Below are 22,801 nucleotides of genomic sequence, written 5' to 3'. Positions count from 1 at the left end.
CAGCTATCACACAGCACACACAGAGTGTCCTCCTCAGTCACACAGGAACGACGGCATCTGTCAAAGATAGTGTGCAGCTTGTATTATTTTTCTGTTCCAAGGGAAGGTGGCTGCCCTGATTTGGAAATCAAGGATCAACCTACACATGTTACAGTACTTCTGAAAATGAGGAACTGCAGCAGCATCACCTGGGAACTTGTCAGACCTGAAAAATCTTGGGCCCCACCCCAGACCTACTGAATCAGAAATAGACACTAGGGAGGTGAGGTGGAGATCGTTCCTACTATCTGTTTTCATAACCGCCTGGGTGATTTAGATACATTCTGGAGTTTTAGAGCTGCTGCGCTCAAAGATAAGTGACACGAGATGAGGCATTTTTGTTTTGCTCAACACCGTATCTCTAGCATCTAGATCAGTGCCTGTCTAATTATTAATAGGTTTACAATAAATGCTCACTAATAAATATTTTCAGTCTGAGACTGTCAATCTCAGTGTAAAATCTTTGGTGGTTGAACCTGGGGGGCAGAAGCAAATTGTTCAGGTGCACCGAAGCCTAAACAACTGTCAGATATTAGTGAGTTGGGCATGACGGTGTGACCAATTTGAAACTTGAGGAATGAGAGATGACATGTTGAGTCACCCGTGAATAAAAAATGAAGCTGTTCAGGTAGTTTATGTCAATGGTATATTCAGAGTAAATGAAGCTTTAGCAGCCACAGGGTCAAAGGCTTTGAAGCACATGATGAATAGCTGCTGCTGCTGCTGCTGCTGCTGCTAAGTCGCTTCAGTCGTGTCCGACTCTGCGACCCCATAGACGGCAGCCCACCAGGCTCCCCCGTCCCTGGGATTCTCCAGGCAAGAACACTGGACTGGGTTGCCATTTCCTTCTCCAATGCATGAAAGTGAAAAGTGAAAGTGAAGTCGCTCAGTTGTGTCTGACTCTTCGTGAGCCCATGGACTGCAGCCTACCAGGCTCCTCCATCCATGGGATTTTCTAGGCAAGAGTATTGGAGTAGGGTGCCGTTGCCTTCTCCGTGATGAATAGCTGGTGTTCACCAACTCAGCAGAACCAAGGTGCCTGAAGTACTGAATCTTCTTTGTAGGTGCAGCTGCCTCACTTGCGGTATCAGATGTTAAAACATGGGACTCACCAAGCAGTACCTGCGCTATGTTGCCAGTGCAGTCTTTGGCCTTATTGGCAGCCAAAAAGGTAACATTGTCTTTGTGACACTTCGTGGTGAAAAAGGACGCTATGTGGCAGTACCAGCCTGTGAACATGTTTTCATCTGGGACTTAAGGAAAGGAGAGAAGGTAAGCCAGCAGTCATCCAGGTTGATACTATTTATGGGTATTTGAGGGCGGAGGCAGAGGTGGGAGAGGTCTGTCTTATTATGCACAGGTTTTTTTTTTTAACGTGTGTGCCTCTAGAAATTTTTTTTTTTAGTCTTTGGATCTGGATAGCCAGGTATTGTATTGTGAAATAGAAAACAATAGAAAAGATTCTATTGTGTTCTTCTGCACTAAACTCTGAAAAGCACAACGAAATAGGAGCTTATCTCTTAGGTATTTCTTTGTAGTGATGTTACCAGGTAATTATTTGTAATCATTATTCCCACCATTGTTTTTCATTTTTATTCATTGTTTTTCTCCGTCAGTTCTCCACTCTTCAACTTCTACTTGCCCTCAGAACTAATTGTAGAATCGTTATAGTTGTTTTAGTCGCTAAGTCGTGTCTGACTCTTTTGCAACTCCATAGACTGTAGCTTGCCAGGCTTCTCTGTCCATGGGATTTTCCAGGCAAGAATACTGGAATGGGTTGCCACTTCCTTCTCTAGGGGATCTTCCCAACCCAGGGATCGAACTTGCATCTCCTTCATTGCAGGTGGATTCTTTACCCCTGAGCCATCAGGGAAGCCGTTACAGAATATTAGGCATTTAAAAGGAACATGTTGACTGAATGTTATGCAGATGAGGCCACAAGGTTGTTAAACTAGCCTTTGATATTTTGTATAACTCTGAATTCCTAAATCTACCACTTCTGCCAAAGCAAATACAGGCATTTTGATCTTGTCCACTCTCTTTGAGACTCCCACCAGGTTAATACTTTGATACTTATTGTCCCTCAAAGTCCCTTGGGGATAAACCACTGTAGCACTCTAGTGCCATGCACATTGGTTTCTGAGATGAAGCTCAGTTAAAGCAAGGATGTGTTTATAAGCCTTTATGGAAAATCATTTGGTGTTGACATAGAATAAGGGCTTAGGAATTTATTCCTTTGCCTGGGAAATTTTGGCATGTATTATGCTAATGTAGAGCTTTGGAGAAATAGTGTAGTATAGCTTTACTTGAATTTTCTTGAATGTTTCATTACCCAGTGCAAATAGTAGTTTCTGTAATAAAGAACTTGAGACAGAATGCAGAGTTTCATTATTATTCAGAAGAGTGATTTGGAATTATTGATGCTTTTAATTTCACTGTGCCTGATTAGTCCCACACTTTTTCCTGGATGACATGCTTAACTCCTCTACATTATTTTCAATTTTTATTATTTCAGATCCTCATCCTTCAGGGGCTTAAACATGAAGTCACTTGTCTGTGCCCTTCCCCAGATGGGCTGCACTTAGCTGTTGGTTATGAGGATGGATCTATCCGAATTTTCAGTCTGCTGAGTGGAGAAGGAAATGTGACCTTCAATGGACATAAAGCAGCCATCACATCCTTGAAGTATGATCAGCTAGGAGGCAGGCTGGCTTCTGGATCCAAGGTGAGACCTTGAATTAGGTGCCCTGACTTTGATCTGGCAAAGGAGCATAACACTAATGCTGAAGCAGGTTGTTCACAAAAATTGTTGGTTGAAACAGTGGGCACTCTGTGTACAAAACAGTATCAGTGGTAGTATAGAGTGAGAAGGATGGGTTTGAATTGGGTGGTCCATTTTGTTTCCTGTCAGATTCTCTGATTAAAGCCTGTAAAATATGGGAACAAGATGAAGCTGTCCATGATAATTACCATGTGACATCGTTGTACATTTGCCTACCCAAAACAGTACACAAGTGGGTGGATGAAACATTGGAAAGGCAGAGTCAAAATGATGCTTCTTGGCCATTCATTTTGGTAAAATATCTCACTTTCCTGTATCTCAGTCATCAGGTAGAAAATAGAATGTAAATGATTCCATTTACAATTGTGTGTTAAGTAATGGACACAAAAATACTGTGAAACTTTACTGAAGAATGTAACAAAGACTTCAATGACTAGAGACACAGGCCATGTTCTTGAATGGCAAGACGAAGTGTTGAGATGATACTCCTATGTTCTAATTGGTTTATATAGATAAAATGATTAAATATACCAAAGATTTTTTTTGTTTTTGAACATGACCAAATGATTTAAAAGCACATGTGTGAAAACAAATGAATAATAAACAGAGTTTTGGGAAAAATTAATAAAAGGGTTCCTGATTTTTTTTTTAGGGTTGGATTTTTTTTAAGAGGTTTCAGATACCACAATGCATTATGAAGTCATAATTTATAATATGTTATCTCAAGCTGGCATTAATACAAAATAGTCAGATTATTGCAACCAAATGGGAATACAAGAAACATATCCACTTGATATACCTAGTTAGTGTGTGTGTATATGTATATTTCCTAATTAGTTTATTTTAAAGGTGACATTGTGGAGTAGAAAAACGATGGGCTACTTCTGAAGTAGTACTTAAACAATTGGCTCACCATGTGGGGAATTCTATGTTAAAACTTTACCTCATGCCATGTACCAAAAAATTTCTCAAAGACTTAAATATTAAATCATGGTATTTTAAGTAAACTGGAAGATATATAAATAAATATCTGATATCAAGGTGATAAAATATCTGATATCAATCTGATGAAAAGACTTCAAGCCTATCAGTAAGAAAATAAATTAGAAAGGAAAATTTGAATGCTTAATATTTGAATATTTACAATGTATTTTAAAACATTAAAACAATATAAGAAAGTTGTTAAGAGTAAATCCTAAGAGTTTTCATCACATGGAGAAATTTTTTCTCTTTTTAATGGATCTAAATGAGAAGATGGATGTTAGCTGAATCTATTATGGTAATCATTTCAAAAGATATGTAAGTTAAACCATCATGCTGTATGCCTTAAACTTATACAGTGATATATGTCAATCATTAAGTAAAACTGGAAAAAATAAAGGACAATGAAAAAGGGAAAGTATTTCATAGTTCTAGTATAAAAGGCAAATATTAATATCATGTCTTAATAACAACAAACAAGTAAATAAGACCCAAAGGAAGATGAAAGACCTGACTTGACAGTGCACAGGAGGCACAGAAAGGCCAGTAATCACCACAGAGGACGTACAGAATTTCTCATTGGTATTCAGAAATGCAGATCAGATATTGAGGTAGCCTTTCAACTTGTAAAATTGGCAGTGGTTTTTGAGCAGCTGATAATACCCAGTGCTGAAGGGATGAGAAAACTGGCCTTGTCACCCATAGCGCCTGTGGACCTTTAAATTGGTGCAACCTTTCTGGAGATCACCCTGAATTTCAAATTAAATTCCATTAAAATTATTATTCTATTTAAAGGTATTAAAATAGAAAAAAATACCTTTTAACCCAAGAATGTCCGTTTTTAGTCTTTATTCTGATCAGAGATATATAAAAGATTGATGTACAAGAATGGTCATTTCCACATATTTATAAGAGCAGAAATTGGTAACTACCTAAATAGCTGAAATAGAAAAAAAATTTAAAATAAATAATGATATATCCTTAAGGTTGGTTACTACATGACTATTAAAATGAGAAGAGTCTGTAATGATGTGGAAATAGAGAAATATATTAAAGGAGAAAAAGAAGGTTCTAAAACGATAGTAATAGCGTGATCTCAATTAACAGCATGTATGTACACACAAAGACTGGAGCAGTGTACACAAAATATCTATGTTGATCATGTCTGGGTGGTGAAATCAGCTGGTGTTTGTTTCTTCTCTATTTTTCTGTATGCTTTCTAAGTTTTCTATAAGAACTACATATCAACTTTCTAATATGAATATTACACCCTGTTAGTCAAGTTAGGCGTTATGTGATAAAGTTCTTCTATTGATTTGATTCCTTTAGGACACGGATGTTATTGTGTGGGATGTGATCAATGAGAGTGGCCTCTACCGTCTAAAGGGACACAAGGACGCCATCACACAAGCATTGTTTCTACGAGAAAAGAACCTGCTGGTTACGAGGTAAAGTAGTAGTAACAGTTTCGGGTCCAGTTCTTTTTCTAGGTGAGTTCACAGTGAGGCTTTCACAGAAGGAATTTGCTTGATTCCTTACTCGTTTCTTCACACTGCACTCAAGCTCAGGTGCTAGTTTCCTCTTCTCTCTGCTTTCCTCTTCCCCTGCCTCCCCTCCCCAACAGTATCATGGATGCTGTGCAGAGTTCTTTATAGCATTTTTTAATTCCTTTTTCTGATTTGTCATTATTTCCCCTTGATACCAGCTTTTCCATGTTCCTTAACTCTGACAGATGCATGAACTGTCTATTTTCTGGATCCCTAGAAAGTCAGGAAAACCGAATATGGAACAGTGGGCAGATGTGACTACTAAATGTTTGTTTTAACCTGCCTCTTTAAAAGAGATATATTTACTCCATACTTAGGGCTCCTGAACATCTAATAGGTTGAACCATTTGTATGGGTTAAAAGTGATATGTCAGATACCAGCAGTTTCATATAGTTCAGCCTAAATGTAATAGTTACCATTCCTAAGGAATGGCTACCCAGGAAAGTTTGAGATCCAAAATGTTGCCAGGCAGTAATTAGAAGGACCATAGTAATTAGTAAGACCCACAGAAGAACCAGAAGCAATGTAGAGGAGCAGCACAAAAAGCTGTCCAAATGGTGGATTTGTCCCTGTGGGGTAGGATACAGGGGTGGTAGCGTGTCTTGTTCAGATAACACGAGGCAGTGACTCTACAGTTCTGCTAGAATATACATACACCTGATAGCTTAGGGGATGTAAGGAAAAGCAAATGACACTGGGAGGTAGGATTGTATAGGAAAGGTTTTGTAAATCGGGTACCAGCATTATGGTAGATTTCTACTGGTGAAGAAGCAGAGAACAGGCATTTGAGGCAGGAGATTAAGAGCCAGTAAATGGGAGGTTTGGGGAATGGTGCCGAAGAGCTTGATTTTGATTTCATAGAGAATCTTGAGTTAGTGCAAAGTTAGAAAATCGAGATTATCTGCCAGGGGTATATTGGATGTGATGAGGTAACAGGAATAGGCAGAGACCACATAAGTTATTAAAATATAAAATAATTCAGGCAATAGTACTTAGAATCAGGTTTGTGTACAGAAGTGGATTGGAAGGAATCAAGGCTTAGAGACTTCCCAGAGGAGGCATTTTCAGGACCTGGAGACTAGCTGAACATTGGAAGATAAGGGAGCAAGAGAGGCTACGCTCTTTCTGAGTTAGACAGATGAAGGAATGTTGATGCTGTGGCTATGGAAATGATGTGTAACAGCCCAAGTTTTATGTTCTGTAGCACTCTGAATTCAAGGTTATTTTGGGGACGTTTTATTTTTCTACCTCAGAATAGCCATATAGAGAATTAGGATTCTTTTTTTCTTACCCCACCCCCCCAGCAAATTGCCATTTCATTCCCACTCAGCAAGGGAAAAAGAGCACTTTTATAGAGGGGAAAGGAAGTTGGGTGGCTATAATCAGTGAAGAGTCCATGGCTTTTCATTGACTCAGTTCTTGCCAGGAAAGGAGTGTTTTGAGAGTTAGGATTCTTTTTTTAAAAGAAAGGTAAATATTAACATTAGACATAATTGCTATGTATTATGTCTTTTTAAGGCAACAAATGAGTCCTTGATCTTCATATTCATTTGATTCTTCCTAACAAGATTTTTTTTTTCCTATTTCTTCTTTTAGTGGGAAAGATACCATGGTGAAATGGTGGGACCTTGATACCCAGCACTGTTTTAAAACAATGGTTGGCCACCGAACTGAGGTACGTGTAGGGTTATGGGGCCAGGGCAAGAATGGCAAGGCAGAAAGGGAGAGAGCATTTTTTCACTGCTAACAATAATTGGTATGTCCTGTCTTGAAAGAAGTTGGTATGGTGGACAAAGTGCCAACCATCAGAGCAGATAGAGCTGCTCTGGCATTTAGTAGATATTGGCCTTATGTTAGTTTTTAACCCATGAATATGGGTTTCATCACTTTAAATTATAAGTGTCCACCTTTATGACTGTAGGGAAGTATAGTGATACTGCATGTATAATGCCTGGCCTGGTGACATGTAAATAGCAAATTATAGCCATTATAGCAGTTACCTGAACATAGATATGTTCCATAGAGATAGGGACTATTTTACATCTTTGCATCCTCTGTGCTTTGTTCATATTAGGCAGAGGCGAAGGTGAATTAGGGGTAAAAACTTCCAGTTGTGGGATGTAATGCATATATAGGGTACATAGTCAATAATATTGTAACAATTTTGTATGTCAATGGAATGGTAACTCGTCTTACTGTGTTGATCATTTCAGAATATATAAAAATTGAATCACAGTGTTATATGCCTTTAGCTAATAATGTAAATTATAGCTCAGTTATATAGATTTATACGTGTATATATATGTATGTGCGTGTGCATATACACCCTAGAATGCATGAGGGATATACATAATAAGGAGGAAAAGCAAATTAGACTTTTTTGTTGATTTGCAACAATACTGTTATTTTCACTGTTTATTCATGCATGTTTGAGTCTAAAAATGATACTCTGATAGACATTAATGGAGCACCTTTTATTTGTAAGCACTGCTGAAAGCAAAGAAGTGCCAGACTTAAAAATTATCACTTGAGTGGCTTCTAATTAGGATTTATTCTGAACAGCCATTATCTAAATTTAAGGATAGGAAATTACAGAGAAACTGCTAGTTGCCACATAAACAACAATTCTACCCTAGATCATTTTCTTTCTAAAAGTGAGCTTTCTTTTAGTGTCTTTTGAAAAGGTTGCCCTTAATATTAGACTTTGCAGTGCCAAAGTGATTTGACTAGTGTACTTAGATTTTTGGGATGTCATGTCCTACATCCTGGATTCCCTTAAATCGTATTATTTGAGTTTTCTTATGCTCTCCAGGTATGGGGGTTGGTTCTGGTGTCCGAAGAAAAGCGACTTATCACTGGGGCTTCTGACAGTGAACTGAGGGCTTGGGACATATCTTATCTACAAGAGGTAATTGCTTATTTTCTGATCACGGGCAGTGTCATGTTTCAGCAGTTTCATAGTTTTGTTGAATTTAGAATCAGATGTAATTACTGAGTACTTACATGTTGTATTGGAATTTTCTCTTACTGATAACCTGTGACTTCCACACAATTTTTTTTCCTTCATTCTGTTTTATTTCTATGCTCATTTGCACTTGGAAGAACAATAGCTTTAGGCTTACAGCTCTTGGTAATGTTAATGTTTTAGTTTATAGGGCCCTTAGCTTGATATTCCTTGATCTTCAGGTGTCCATGGATGGACTTCAGGATATCTGTGACCCTCTTCTCTCAAACAAATATCTATGTAGAATTTCTGTATGTTTATATAAATACATATTTTCTGAGAAGATCTATAACTTTTTCTCGATCCTCAAAGATTTTGTGTGGATAAAAGGTCATGTACCTTTTATCCAGGGTTTAACTGGGGTGAGATATGTGGTGTATCCAGTAGCCATTCTGATGGGTTCTACATTAGTAGGCTAGATATCTTTTCTTTATATAAGCAGAAAATGTAACCTCTCATACAGTGCATTTGCAATTTGTAATGCTAATTTGAATCCTTCCTTCTAGAATATAGTAGATCTTTCACCTTAGAATGTTTTAAAATTAATGAGGTCATCATTTCTTCAGTTTGTTATGGAACAATAGTCCTTATACTATGGGAAGTTATTAAAACTTGTATGATGAATAATGTTTTGTTTGTGTTTGACATAGTCTGCTTTTAATATATTCTGATAAGTGTGCTGCCATCAAAGAGGCTTGATCAGAGAGGTCACTAAATGGAAGTTATCAGTAGCCATGAAGACAGGTTTCTAAGTCATTAGGGTTAAAAGTCACCTCCTAGAACTAATTATTTCACTTTTTATTTTCCCATTTTTATAAAAACAGATTGAAGACCCAGAAGAACCAGAACCCAAGAAAATCAAAGAATCTTCTCCTGGTATACAGGACTCACATGAAGCAGAGGATGGTACCCCTGAGATGGATGAAGCTCCTGAGGATGTAATTCATTTTTGTTTCTTACTTTTAGTTGAGTTGAATGCTGGGAAGGTATTCATTTTAGGGATGATGTTTGTCACCTGCATTTCTTGGAATCCTATCTTCAGGCGTCAACAGAAGTAACTGTTAAGCTTCACCTTTTTTCTTGCTTCTTCTGCAGCGCATCCTTACATGCAGAAAAGCTGGATCCATAATGCGGGAAGGAAGGGACCGAGTTGTGAACCTTGCAGTCGACAGGACAGGCAGGATTCTTGCTTGCCATGTGAGTATCAGGCTCAGGAGAAAGTAACAAGGACTCCACTGTTCCTTTCAGAGACTCATTTAGTATTTAGTGTGGACGTGAATTTTTTTTGGACCTTTTAAGATTTCATTATATGGTACCTTGTGGATCTATACTCCCTAGCTTCTGTTAGCATAACAGTAATTGCTAATATCACTGTTATTATTAGCAAGCACTGATTAAATCCCTGCTTTTCTAAACAATTTAAAAACATTAACTTCTTATTTAGTCTTCAGAGGAACACTGTAAAAAGTGGTATATTTCTGCTTTACAGATGAGATGACAATACAGAGAGATTAAATTGTCCATAGTAATACCAATAGGGAAGAAAAAGAAATGTTCTTACAGAGAAAAAGCTAAATTAACAAGTTGCCTCTCCTGGACTCACATCAGCCTTTTCCTTTTCTAGGGAACCGATTCTGTGCTAGAAGTGTTTTGTATCCTTTCCAAAGAGGAAATTCAGAAGAAAATGGACAAGAAGATGAAGAAAGCTAAAAAGAGAGCAAAGTGTGTTTTCTTAATATATACTACTAATAAAGTACCCTGGGTGGGCCACATTGTACTGATAGAAAAATTGGGGCTTCTTTAAAGGAATATTTACTCTATTTCCGATTACTATTAAATGCTAGGGAAGGTTTTAACGTGTGCTGGTAGTCCAAGTTTTAATTTCTATGTATAGTTTTATAACTTACCATCTTGTGCTGAGAACCACACAGAACTAGAAAGACAGTACAGATATTTAAACATAGCTTCTGAATGATTTGGCTTCCCTGATAGCTCAGTTGGTAAAGAGTCTGCCTGCAATGTAGAGACCCTGGTTCAATTCCTGGGTCAGGAAGATCTGCTGGAGAAGGGAAAGGCTAAGTGAAGTGAAGTCGCTCAGTCGTGTCCGACTCTTTGCGACCCCATAGACTGTAGCCCACCAGGCTCCTCTGTCCATGGAATTCTCCAGGCAAGAATACTGGAGTGGGTTGCCATTTCCTGGATCGAACCCGGGTCTCCCGCATTGCGGGCAGACGCTTTAACCTCTGAGCCATCAGGGAAGCCTACCTATTCCAGTATTCTGGCCTACAGAATTCCATGGACTGTATAGTCCATGGGGGTCGCAAAGAGTCAAACACGACTGAGTGACTTTCAGTTTTCTAAAGGATTTAATTCTGAGAGGCTAGCAGTGTGTCTTCAATGACAGCAGCCTATACAGAAGGGGACTGGGTTGCTTGGTGCTGACCTGTGGGACTGTGAGAAGGAACACTGGTTGGACAGTTACATAATTGAAGTTTAGGACAGTATCACCTTAAATAGGTCATTATAGCTATAGAAATCAGTTTCTCAGTGGTTGAAATTTATCAAGTCTCAGAAAGTCATCCTTTCTTAAATTTTTTATTTGCTGGAGCAGATCTTGTGAGACCTCTGGTTTACTTGACGTGGTTGAGTTGCTAAGTGTAGGCTAATGGATTTTCTAAAAAGTCCCAAAGATAGATAAGCTTACCAGAAACACTTCACTGGAATAGTTTGAACTACGAATACTCATCCCTAGCAATTTTATGGACTTCAGCATTTGGAATCCATTTATTAAGGGTACCTGTTAGATGGAATAATACTTTATAATAATTGGATTGTGGTTCACAATGCATTTCTACATACGCTTCTTTGTTTAATTGTCATGGTAATTCCATGTGGTTAAATGACTTTCCCACATGGGTTGTTGGTCTCAGACTAAAACTTGACTCAAGTAATAGCAAAACTTCTAAAAAAGTGATAGGATGATACTCTTTTTTTTCTTTTTTCCTTTAGATTAAATTCTTGCAATGAGGAGGAAGAAGACCTTGAAGTCAATGTCAAAATGACTTTGCAAGATGAAATCCAACGGGTGGCTAATATGAAAACTTCTGCCAAAATCAAGTGAGTGAAAATGTAGTAGCTGAAGTATCTGAAGTGTTATAGAAATAGTAAGCTGCAAAGTTGTATCAGCTTTTCATGCTGTTTGTAAGCAGTCACTACAAATTATATCTGGACACAATGGTTGCTCCTGCTCACCATGGCCTCACTTATTCATCATCTTCTGTTTGTTTCATTAGGATAGCCTTTTATCTTTTCATTTATAGTTCTTTACTGCTGCTAATTATAATTACAAAGAAAAACGGATAGCCTGTGTTCCGAAAGGATTTTAGGTCACTTAGAAAATATACACAGAAAATCAGATCCAGTATCTGAGCTCAGGTTTCTTGGACTTAGCCTTACTTGACTACTGTCCAATACTCAGAGCACTCTTGGAAGTAAAATCCTTTACACTTGTTAACTTACAAGTGGAGGGCATTGCCAAGCCTTTCTCCTAAAAATAAGTTAATGCTGAAAATGAAGATGGTTGCTGGAACATTTGAACATCTGAATATTTTCTCATGCAGATCCTTTGACCTGATTCATACTCCTCAAGGAGAGTTAAAGGCGGTTTTCCTGCTGCAGAACAACTTGGTGGAATTATATTCACTGAATGCTTCCACGACGGGTTCTCAGCCTATCCGGACAAACAGAATTACCATCGGAGGTCATCGCAGTGACGTGCGGACTTTGTCATTCAGCTCAGACAATATTGCTATCCTTTCGGCAGCAGCTGATTCCATTAAGATATGGAACAGGTTTGTGAAGTGATGCCCATCTGTAGCTCTACTCAGTAAAGTTTTCTTCCCTTTGAGTTAGTTTTTAGTACTCTTGATGATTAGTTTTCTTTAGGGCCCTAAATACAGTCCCTTGAAAATGTATTTTCAGTGCATTTTGACTGTAGACCTGTGGAGTTTAGAGTAGGAAAAATTGCCTTTTTAAATTTGGTGCAAAAAATGCAAGTTTATTCCATGTCTAAAGCTTATTGCTGTACTTGGTTAGACACAAACACACCAGCTACTCTAAATTCAAGTAGGCTGTTAGTGCTTTCAAGTAACTTTATCTTGATTTCTAATTCCTCACTTTCCTAGATGACTGTCATACTTCTTTCTTCTCATACCTCACACCTCTTGCCCCTTTAAGCTGATGACCTTGTTTTCTAGTTCACTGAAGAAATCAGTTCAGTCGCTCAGTTGTGTCCTACTCTTTTGCAACCCCATGGACTGCAGCATGCCAGGCTTTCCTGTCTATCACCAACTCTTGGAGCTTGCTCAAACTCATGTTCATTGAGTCGGTGATGCCATCCAACCATCTTAGCCCCTGTCGTCCCCTTCTCCTCCTGCCTTCAATCTTTCTCAGCATCAGGGTCTTTTCCAGTGAGTCAGTTCTTCATATCAGGTGGCCAAAGTAGTGGAATCATCCAGAAACATTCATATGCTCCCATTACAACTGGCAATTTAGCTGCATCTGTATCACATAATCTTCCTTCCTATGACCGATGGTGCTCCTAACCAAAAGTTAATCACAACCTATATATATCTACTTCTGGCAGTTTTCCTCCCTCTCTTGCATCATTAATTTTCCTTCTCTGTTGGGTCATTCCTATCAGCATAAAGATATCTGAGGTGGCCCTAGTGGTCAAGAACCTGCCTGCCAATGCAGGAGACATTAAAGAGACTCGGGTTCAATCCTTGGATTGGGAAGACCCCCTGGAGGAGGGCGTGGCAACCCACTCCAGGTTTCTTGCCTGGAGAATCCAGTGGACAGAGGAGCCTGGTGGGCTATAGTCCAAAGGGTCGCAAAGAGTCGGACACGACTGAAGTGATTTAGCATGCATACGTGCATGCTACAGTGTCTCCCATCTTAAAAGAATATGCTGTCTCATCCTTACCTCTCTCTCTAGTTATCTCTCCCTTCTGCTGAGCCTTTTCTTCATCAGGCCTTTATCCCCAGCATTTCACCAAAGCAGCTCTTGTCATCTCATCAGTGGTCTTCATGTTTTTAAATCCAGTGACGGATAAGCTTTATCTGATACCCTCCTTGAATTGGTCACTTTTTTCCTCTTTGAAACACTGAATTTCGTTACTTCCTCTTCTTCTGCTGGCTGGTTCTCCTCAGTCTTGGCTGGAATCCTTTGAACTTTACTGACCTGTAAATGTTGAAATGCTTCAGAGCAAAGATTTTGAACCTTTTCTCTATCTTCACTTATTTTCTCTGCTCTCTAGTCAGGTGGCTGTCTGTGCTGATGACGCATAAATTTGTGTCTGTAGCCTCAGCCTCTCCCTGAACTTCAGACTGTCATATCCAAATCCTTTTCGTATCACCCCTTGGATATCTAATTAGGCATCCCAAACTTTTCTGTGTCCAAACCACATTCGTGATCTTCATTTCTTCAATAGCCTCCTTACCCTCTGTTCCTACAGACTTCCCCATCTTAGTAAATAACTACTTCCTGCAGTTAAAAGCACAAATCTTTGTAGTCATTCTTGATTTTCTCTCTCATGTCCTATGTCCAATTCATTAACAAAACCTCTCAGCGCCACCTTCAAAATGTACCTGAAATTTCAACCACATCTCGTCACCTTCACTGCCACGATTGGGTTCAGACCACCACCATCTCTCATCTGGATGGTAATAGCTTCCTGACTGGCATCCATGCTTCCTTACTTGCTCCCTGTGGTCTGTTCTCAGCACAGCAGCCAATGTAATCTTTTTATCATGGAAGTTCCATCACTTCTGGAGTTCCATTTAATGCTAACTGGAAGTCACAATCCTTACAGCCACTGTCTCTCATCACTCTTGCCTTCTCCACTGCAGCCCCTGGCCTTTTCATTAGCGCTTCCAGGCAATAAGAACGTGCCTGTGCTGTGGCCTTCGTGCTCCCTCTTCTTTCTTCCTGGAACCAGCTTCCCGTTCGGCTGCAGGCCGTCCTCCCTCTGCTGTCATTGCATGGCCACCCTGCTGTCCCCTGCCTCCCCTCGCATTCTGAGTCCCCTTCCCCCAGCTCTGTGTTTCTCCACAACACCTGCTGGCACCTGAGACACCCATACATGTCTCACTTCCGGAGGATGTTAAGCTTTACGGAATTCGGGGCCTTTTGTGTTTAACTCACTGCCTCATCTCCAGCACCTGGAACAGGACCTGGCATTCAGTACATATTGGAGGGAGTGAGTATTTGCTGAATGGGTGAATGTTAATGGTCCAATAAAATGAACTTGACTTGTAGGGATATAATATGCTAATTTGACTTAGTCCTCTGGGCTCACATACTTCTTTGTAGCAGCAGATCGGGTTCTCTTGAACCCAGCAGATGGCTTTTTTAAGCTTTGTTTTTGTAGAATCTGTTCCTTAGGATTGGGAACCTCCTATAAAGAAAACAAAGTTAGGGCCCGTTTACTATTTTCTCCCTGACTATAATTAAGTCAAGAATCTGCCTGCCAATGCAGGAGAGATAAGAGACTCAGGTTCGATCCCTGGGTCAGGAAGATCCCCTGGAGGATGGCATTGCAACCCACTCCAGTATTCTTGCCTGCAGAATCCCATGGACAGAGGAGCCTGGTGGGTACAGTCCATGGGGTAACATGAGTTGAACATGACTGAAGTGACTTAGCACACATGCATTCAGACTTTGTCTTCTCTCATGTCAATCATTCTGTGTGGCTAAGTATGTATTAATATTAAATGTACATGCTGACTTTGCAGGTGGAAAAGCAGGTTCTCTTAACATATGAGTTCTTTATTCCTTCTTCCTCACAGATCTACACTGCAGTGTATTCGCACAATGACCTGTGAATATGCGCTCTGCTCATTCTTTGTACCTGGTGATCGGCAGGTGGTCATAGGAACAAAGGTAAACAGACTTTTCCGTGGATTTAGGGGACTTTTCTGCTCAATATTCTTCAAGTTGTTTAAGAAACAACTGCTTCCTTTGTTAGCATATGGGAAATGTATTAGAGCTGGATAATATCAGAGTGTGATAGTTCATTGCCCTTTTTTTTGAGGTTTTTATTTAAGTTTTATTTTCTTTTTTTTTTTTTGCAAACCAAACCATATGTTAAATTATGAAGAAAATTAAAATCATGACCCAAGATAACTATCATTAACAATTTGGCAATCAGCCTTTCATCCATATTTTTATGAGCACACATGTTTTGAGAAGATTAATAAAATACATTAAGTAGCAGCATGAAGTGTGGCAGATAGAAGCATTCAGTAAAGAGAGACCAAGTGACCAAGTCTTCAGCTGTGATCACATGGGGAGAGAACCGTGAGGGAATGCACAAACATGGATTTGGATTCAGATTTTTCCCCCTACAAAAGGGGTAACTTGGAGCAAGTTGCATAAACTTCTCCTAGTGTGTTTCCTTATCTGTATTAGGAGATGGTAGCACTTGCTTTTTGACAGAGCCTTTTGTGCCAAATTGCCTGGGTTTGAATCCCAGCTCTTCTACTCAACTAGCTATGAGTTGGGCAAGTTACTCCACCCTGTAAGCCTTGATATCTGAAAGTAAAATATGTAAATAACCTGCCTCACAGTCTGCAAGCATGTAGCACAGAGACTGGCTCCCAGAAAATAACTAATAAGAGCTGGCAGTGGAAGTAGCATGAATGGTGATAGTCGGGGTTGTAGTGGGAATAAAGTGTAATAGGTCTATGGAATATTTTGAAAAGTGCTTTGCAAGTATTTGTCATTATCTACTTAAACCAATGCCATATGTGCATTTTATTAGAAAACCTGTTATCACAATGGATATTTTTTTTTGCCCACCAAAAAGTATAAAACAAGCTGAAGAGAGTTCAAGAGTCAATGTCAGGGAACATTAAATTTTAGTTAAAAGTACCCTTATTTTTCATTCATTCACCAAATGTTCATCCACTATTTTTTTCAGATGGAAAAATGGGCTCATGGAGATGAATTTACCCATAGTCAGAGTCAGAGAGGCAGCCCTGGGACTCAAGTCTTCTGCTTACATTCTTTCCACCACATGTTTACAGACTCAGCACACAGCAGGCTTGGCCGCTGTGTGTGTTCTGTTCCGTGCTGGCCGCAAGACTACAGCACATACAGGGTCTAAACAGGAAGCGTGGCTGATAGTTTTCTAAACTACCACGATTTTTTTTTCAAATTCATTGTCCTCCCTAGCGTTGTAGGTGGTATTTGTTACTGTCAATGTATTCTAGAGGGGAAGCCAACACTAGATAGAGAGGAGTTGTTAGTCCACTTAGAGGATTGATTACATTTTTAAAGGTTTTTAAATCCCCCATTTGCTATTATGTTTACTCTGATACACCTGTGGCCATGATATTTCCTGTTTGAAGTTGGGGGAACCAGTGGAAGTGACAGTGGTCCTGTTCTACAAGGTTGTACCATTCCATAGTTGCAGAGTATAGTGACCTTGCCAAGACTAAACCCGTATGTCTATAGAAGATTTAACAGCACTTATTCACAGAGGAAGTACAGTAGGTAGACCATGGAAGCCATTTCCTGAGCAGTTGACCACATTGTTGCTGCTTGGTTAGGAAACCGTGGATGTGCATCTTGGAGGTTTGCGGGTGTGTTCATTTTGTGTCTTCCATAGACAGGGAAGCTGCAGCTTTATGACTTGGCCTCAGGAAATCTGCTGGAGACAATAGATGCACACGATGGAGCTTTATGGTCCTTGTCTCTCTCTCCAGATCAGGTAACTGAACCAGATGTGATGATCTGGACTTGAGTACTCTGGCTGCACTTCCCATCTCTTATATCAAGTTCTGCTGCTGCCTAACAGGAATGTAAAGAAAGTCCACTCTTTGTGTAATCTCTGTATATGGTGCCATACTTTGTGCCTAACAATATGAAGAGCTGTCACTAGGATCTGAATTCTTGTTCAGCTGCTCTTGCTCATGAGCTACAGGACATCACAATACTTATCCTCCTACATTCCCTGTGATTTGTGATACTTCTTCAGGAAATATTTCCTTGGGCAACACAGTGCAGAGGATAGAGCAGTCTTTTCTGCTCCCCCTTCAGTCTGTATATCTATGACTATACAAGTCTAGTGGTTTCAGTCAGTTTGTGAGCCTTTTCCAGTCAACAGCAGTGTGTTTCCTTTCAAAGGAGTCTCTCTGGAGACCTGAAGTAGTACTATTTGTTGCTCAGAACATTTTGAGATTTTTTTTTTGACAATACCTGAAGGGATTGTGGCCCATTTATTTGAATGTCCTCAGTAGTGGCAAACCTGCATTCCCTGAAAGTAGATATTTTTGGAAAAAATGGAACCTGGAATTTAGATTGAGTAATGCCATTGGGGGCAGAAATAAAGCAGCTTTTAAAATGTAAATCGTAGTTAGCATCTTGGGTTTGTGGAGTGTTCTTTTTTCCAAAGTGTTCTCACATCCATCATGTCATTTACTATTATTTTCACAATGGTTTTATAAACTAGGTAGTCTTTATCTCTTCAGCAACACTAAGGATCATTGTAAGGTTTTTCTTTCTATGTTACAGATCTCTGAAACAGCAGAATAGACATTTGAGATCTAGTTTTCTTACTCCGTGTTCCTTATACTTTACGCCAACCCTAAAATGTGCTGAGACCGGTTTAATACTTCACAGCAAATTCTTTTGACTGTTGTGTTACCCTGTAGTATTTGTTGAGTCTTCCTTCCTGACACTGAATGAAAGTGTAACTAAAACTTTACATCAGTTATCATCTGACTACCTTAGGCACTGCCAGGAGTTAGTTCTCAAATAAGACCTGTGGAGGCGGCCCTAAAAGAACAAGAAAGAGGGTTAAAGGAAAAACCACACATCTTAATTCTTATCCCATGCCTTAAATAAAAATGGTCTTTTGTATTATTTTGAGGTGTCAAACCAAAGTTTCTGTACTAAGATACTTTTCTAACAGAAATGTCCTTTGATTTTCAGCGTGGCTTTGTGACAGGTGGTGCAGATAAATCTGTCAAGTTCTGGGATTTTGAGTTGGTGAAAGATGAAAACAGTACCCAGAAAAGGTGAGTACTTTTTTTTTTTTTTAATTTGTGTCCATTTGTTGGAGTGAAAATAAGGCACCACTGAGTGGGTTTTTGACGCATGTGTTTCTGTTGAGCTCTAGAGGGTCTTGGGAGACTTTGCCTGCCTTTGTAGAATACTCATTTTTCTTGATGCTTTCTGTGGTGCTAGACTTTCTGTGAAGCAAACCCGAACCTTGCAACTAGATGAAGAAGTTCTGTGTGTCAGTTACTCTCCCAATCAAAAGCTGCTGGCTGTGTCTTTGCTGGACTGTACTGTGAAAATTTTCTATGTTGACACTTTAAAGGTATGATGGTTATGCCTATGGGTATGTTCTTTCTGACTGAACTTGGGTTGAGACTATAGGGAAGTGGCCTTGACTATTTCCAGCAGTAGTATCTTTTTGAAAGCTTGTTTATGAATCAAAACATTGTAAGTACACTAGGAAGGCTGGACTTCTGAAAGAATCCTTTGGTTCATAAATTTTGTTTAAAGCAAGTTATATTTCACATGTTCAGAGAAATCTGTGAACAGGAAATCCTATTGTAGCCAGTAGTTTTAAGAGCATTGCTAGCTGTCCTAGGCAGTGATCCCACACTTGGCGGTACATCAGGATCATTTGGGTTGCTTTTAAAAATATGGATTACTGGGCTCTACACTGAAGAGTCTCGGTGGAACTGTATTAGGCCTAGAGGTACTGTTGTGAACGAAGTGCTACCCAGACTCTTCAGCTAAGAGATCCAGAGAACATCCCTGTGCTGTGTTGTGACTGAGGGATAGGCCTCAGCAGCATCATGGGCTCCACTATACTGCAGAGTTCTTGGCAAGAGCACCCAGGGTTTGTATGCTAAGTTGTATGGGTACAACCTTCAGTGGTTTGTCGTCTTCTTTGAAACACAGACATAAAACCAATTCAGGACAGTGTTTAGCATTGTATTTAAGGTTATAGGTTAGATCTGCATGTGATAAATTATGCCTGCATTTTGTAGACAGACATGAGTTGTTTATATTCTTTTTTTTTTTTAATATTTAGTTTTTTCTCTCACTATATGGACACAAACTGCCTGTCATATGTATGGACATCTCTTATGTAAGTAAAATTTAAATAGTGTCTCAGTAACAAGTTATCTTTTCTAAATTGTTTTTTTCTTTATTGGCTTGATAGCTTCATTTTAGTATTTTTCAGTCTGGTATATAACTGACTATCCTAAAAAAATTACAGAAGTATTTATTATAATCATACCTTAAGTATATATCTCTTTAATCATTTTAGAATGTTTTCACAGATACCTGAATTAATCCTCATAACCAACTATCTGGTTTGGATTCCCCAAATAGTATTTTCTTGTCTAAAGGACTATAATTGGTAGAATACCCTAAATTGTGAAGGATTTTCAAAAAGGCATCCTTTGTTCTGAAGTATAATAATGTTCATAAGGAAAACGGAACTTTGCAATATTTATGGTATTTTTCACTGTGTATAGTTTTAGTCTCTTGACCAAAGTCATATGTTTTGCAGTGTCTAGTTATGAGTGGCAGTATGAAGGGGTGGGAGGTGGGAGGGAGGTTCAAGAGGGAGGGGACATATGTATACCTGTGGCTGATTCAAGTTGATGTATGGCAGAAACCAACACAATATTGTAAAGCAATTATCTTCCAATTTAAAAAAAAAAATCTAGTCTGTGTGAGAGGAATTGGCCCCCTGCCCTACCTATCTGCACTCAGTGCATGAACAGAATAAATTGGTGTCAGAAAATATTTTTCTTCTTATGTTGACAGCCATTTGAACTAGGTGCTAAAATAGAAGAGAAACAGTGATAGGAGACATGGCATAAAAATGTCTAGGTCGTAAGCATTCTAATAGCTTCTTTCCCAGGCTCTTTCTTCTCTTTTCCTCTTTTCTCCCCCCAACTCTGTCAAACTCTGTGACAGAGATTAGAGAGTCTTTATTCTATCAATTTTAGCAAAGTAAACATAACCTACACCAAAGCACAACAATGCCCTGTAGCAGGACCAGAAACATCTAAGCCACACAGTTCTTGCTCACTTAACAAGCTTTTAAAGTAGATTTGCAGGTAAAAGCAAGGATGTGGGTGCTTTTGATAAAGAGATGAAATTAATTTTTTGGCACTGACATTGACATTTTTGAAAGAAACAGGATAAATGTTCTGGTTAACTTTTCTCTATCTAATCAGGGTTTCAGATGATCTAGTAATGTTTCACTTCTCTTCCTTCTAGGATGGAGCACTGATAGCAACTGGCTCTGCAGACAGGAACGTGAAAATCTGGGGTCTGGACTTTGGGGACTGCCATAAGTCTCTGTTTGCTCATGACGACAGGTAGATGTTGTCTTTTCAAAGACCTTGTGTTGAGTTACCTCTCAGCGTCATTTCCTGGGAGCACCTTTTAGTGTTCTCAGATAGTCAGAAATTTAAAATTCTATTAATTAAACTCTAGAACTAACTGTCCAAAAGCGATTTATGTGTGTTTAAGACTTTAATAATGAAGAAGTTGATGACATTTGAGTTTTTCTCTCACTTTTCAGTGTGATGTTCCTAAGGTTTGTGCCCAAGTCTCACCTCTTCTTCACTGCTGGGAAAGACCGTAAGATTAAACAGTGGGATGCAGACAAATTTGAACACATACAGACTCTAGAGGTAACTTCTCAGCTACTTTGGTGTGCTCAGTACTTAACTTCTTTCAAGGTTGAGCATTGATTTCCCACCAATGTAGCAGTCTATGAATAAGGTATTCTTACTCAGGATTTTCGGTTTTGTCTTTACTCTCTGCAGGGGCACCACCAGGAAATATGGTGCTTGGCCGTAAGCCCCAGTGGGGACTACATTGTATCATCATCCCATGACAAATCTCTGAGACTTTGGGAGAGAACAAGGGAGCCTCTTATTCTTGAGGAAGAAAAGGAGATGGTAAGGACTTCAGGCGTGGTGGGTATCGGTCCCTGACACGCTGTCTCGGCTGAAGGTTCCTGTCTAGTTTTGTCACACCTCCCATTCAGTGCCAGTACACTGGCCTCCAGAAGATGTTTCCAAGACTGCCGACACCACTTGGGCAGCCAAGTGGAGATGAAGATCCCATGAGGGGTTCGATTGTGAAAGAAGCAGCTCCTCACTGTCTCACTTCACATAGTGGTCATGTTTCGTCTTTGAAATTAATTCATATCCGTCTCTTGACAGCAAAGGGAAGCAGAATATGAAGAGAGTGTGGCCAAGGAAGACCAACCAGCAGTAAGTAGATCTTCCGGGCTCCTCGTTCTGTGCCCTGTCATTGTCTTACTGGCATTTACTATAGTTTCAAGAGTTTCTAATGGAACTAGAACTGGGGCTAGATGCCAAAGTCATCTGCAGCTGATAGGAGAAAGAATCTGTGTAGTCCTTAATTTAGCTGTATATCCTGATTTTATGGGACAAATGACTTGGTATTAAATGATTGATTGTCATTCTTGCTTTTTTTTTTTTTTTTTGAGGGAGGCTTTAGGGAACCATTTCACTGTAAATCAAAAATCAGAATTGAGAAATTAAGCAATCTCTTTAATCATGTGTTGTAGAGCAGAGTATTCTTATGATAATGCATGTAACACATTTAACATAGTGTCTGGCACTTACTACTGGAGAAGAGAATAGCAACCCACTCCAGTATTCTTTTCTGGAGAATTCCATGGATAGAGGAGCCTGGTGGGCTACAGTTCAAGAGTTCGCAGAGTCGGACATGACTAACACTTTTCACTTTCTTTCGCTGCTGCTGCTGCTAAGTCGCTTCAGTCGTGTCCGACTCTGTGCGACCCCATAGACAGCAGCCCACCAGGCTCCCCTGTCCCTGGGATTCTCCAGGCAAGAACACTGGAGTGGGTTGCCATTTCCTTCTCCAATGCATGAAAGTGAAAAGTGAAAGTGAAGTCACTCAGTCCTGTCCGACTCTTAGCGACCCCATGGACTGTAACCTACCAGGCTCCTCCATCCATGGATTTTCACTGGCACTTACTAATGTCTCATTTAATGGTAGCTGATAACACAGTATAACAATAATCATCATAACATAGTATGTCTGTTCTTTTCTGGATATAAGATTAATTTGTTGGTTCTTTAACACCCATCAGTTTTATGTTAAAAGGATCTCTTTGTGTCTGGCAGGTTCCAGGAGAGACTCAAGGTGACAATTACTTCACTGGAAAGAAAACTATTGAAACGGTCAAAGCAGTAAGTTGATATAGACTGTTGTATCTCATGTTAATTTTTTATTTCCAAAAAGTATTTTATTAAAATCTAAAGAAAAACAAAGGAAATAATTATAAGAAATAAAAACAGCATGAAATTGCCCTGTTCCCATATTTGACCCTAAAATCACCAAA

At 39.4% G+C, this 22,801-nt stretch overlaps 1 protein-coding gene across 1 annotated transcript in view; it reads left to right on the top strand.

Moving 5' to 3' along the window:
* WDR3 (WD repeat domain 3) overlaps nucleotides 1-22,801 on the top strand; it is a 39,823-nt gene that overhangs the window by 3,536 nt on the left and 13,486 nt on the right. Inside the window, exons 2-21 of the mRNA XM_068963911.1 lie at nucleotides 1,104-1,311; nucleotides 2,555-2,764; nucleotides 5,132-5,250; nucleotides 6,947-7,025; nucleotides 8,163-8,258; nucleotides 9,179-9,292; nucleotides 9,450-9,551; nucleotides 9,979-10,076; nucleotides 11,364-11,471; nucleotides 11,975-12,205; nucleotides 15,204-15,297; nucleotides 17,027-17,128; nucleotides 18,352-18,437; nucleotides 18,607-18,742; nucleotides 19,469-19,525; nucleotides 20,674-20,774; nucleotides 20,981-21,092; nucleotides 21,228-21,362; nucleotides 21,630-21,680; nucleotides 22,584-22,649. Of these exons, the coding sequence (XP_068820012.1) occupies nucleotides 1,141-1,311; nucleotides 2,555-2,764; nucleotides 5,132-5,250; nucleotides 6,947-7,025; nucleotides 8,163-8,258; nucleotides 9,179-9,292; nucleotides 9,450-9,551; nucleotides 9,979-10,076; nucleotides 11,364-11,471; nucleotides 11,975-12,205; nucleotides 15,204-15,297; nucleotides 17,027-17,128; nucleotides 18,352-18,437; nucleotides 18,607-18,742; nucleotides 19,469-19,525; nucleotides 20,674-20,774; nucleotides 20,981-21,092; nucleotides 21,228-21,362; nucleotides 21,630-21,680; nucleotides 22,584-22,649 (2,268 nt within the window). The 5' untranslated portion in view covers nucleotides 1,104-1,140. The remainder of the gene's footprint in view (nucleotides 1-1,103; nucleotides 1,312-2,554; nucleotides 2,765-5,131; nucleotides 5,251-6,946; nucleotides 7,026-8,162; nucleotides 8,259-9,178; nucleotides 9,293-9,449; nucleotides 9,552-9,978; nucleotides 10,077-11,363; nucleotides 11,472-11,974; nucleotides 12,206-15,203; nucleotides 15,298-17,026; nucleotides 17,129-18,351; nucleotides 18,438-18,606; nucleotides 18,743-19,468; nucleotides 19,526-20,673; nucleotides 20,775-20,980; nucleotides 21,093-21,227; nucleotides 21,363-21,629; nucleotides 21,681-22,583; nucleotides 22,650-22,801) is intronic.

Source organism: Capricornis sumatraensis, chromosome 2 (genome assembly GCF_032405125.1).
Source record: "Capricornis sumatraensis isolate serow.1 chromosome 2, serow.2, whole genome shotgun sequence".
NCBI classification, from domain to species: domain Eukaryota; kingdom Metazoa; phylum Chordata; class Mammalia; order Artiodactyla; family Bovidae; genus Capricornis; species Capricornis sumatraensis.
The sequence above is the reverse complement of the archived record's forward strand: the minus strand, read 5'-3'. Positions and strand labels throughout refer to the sequence as shown.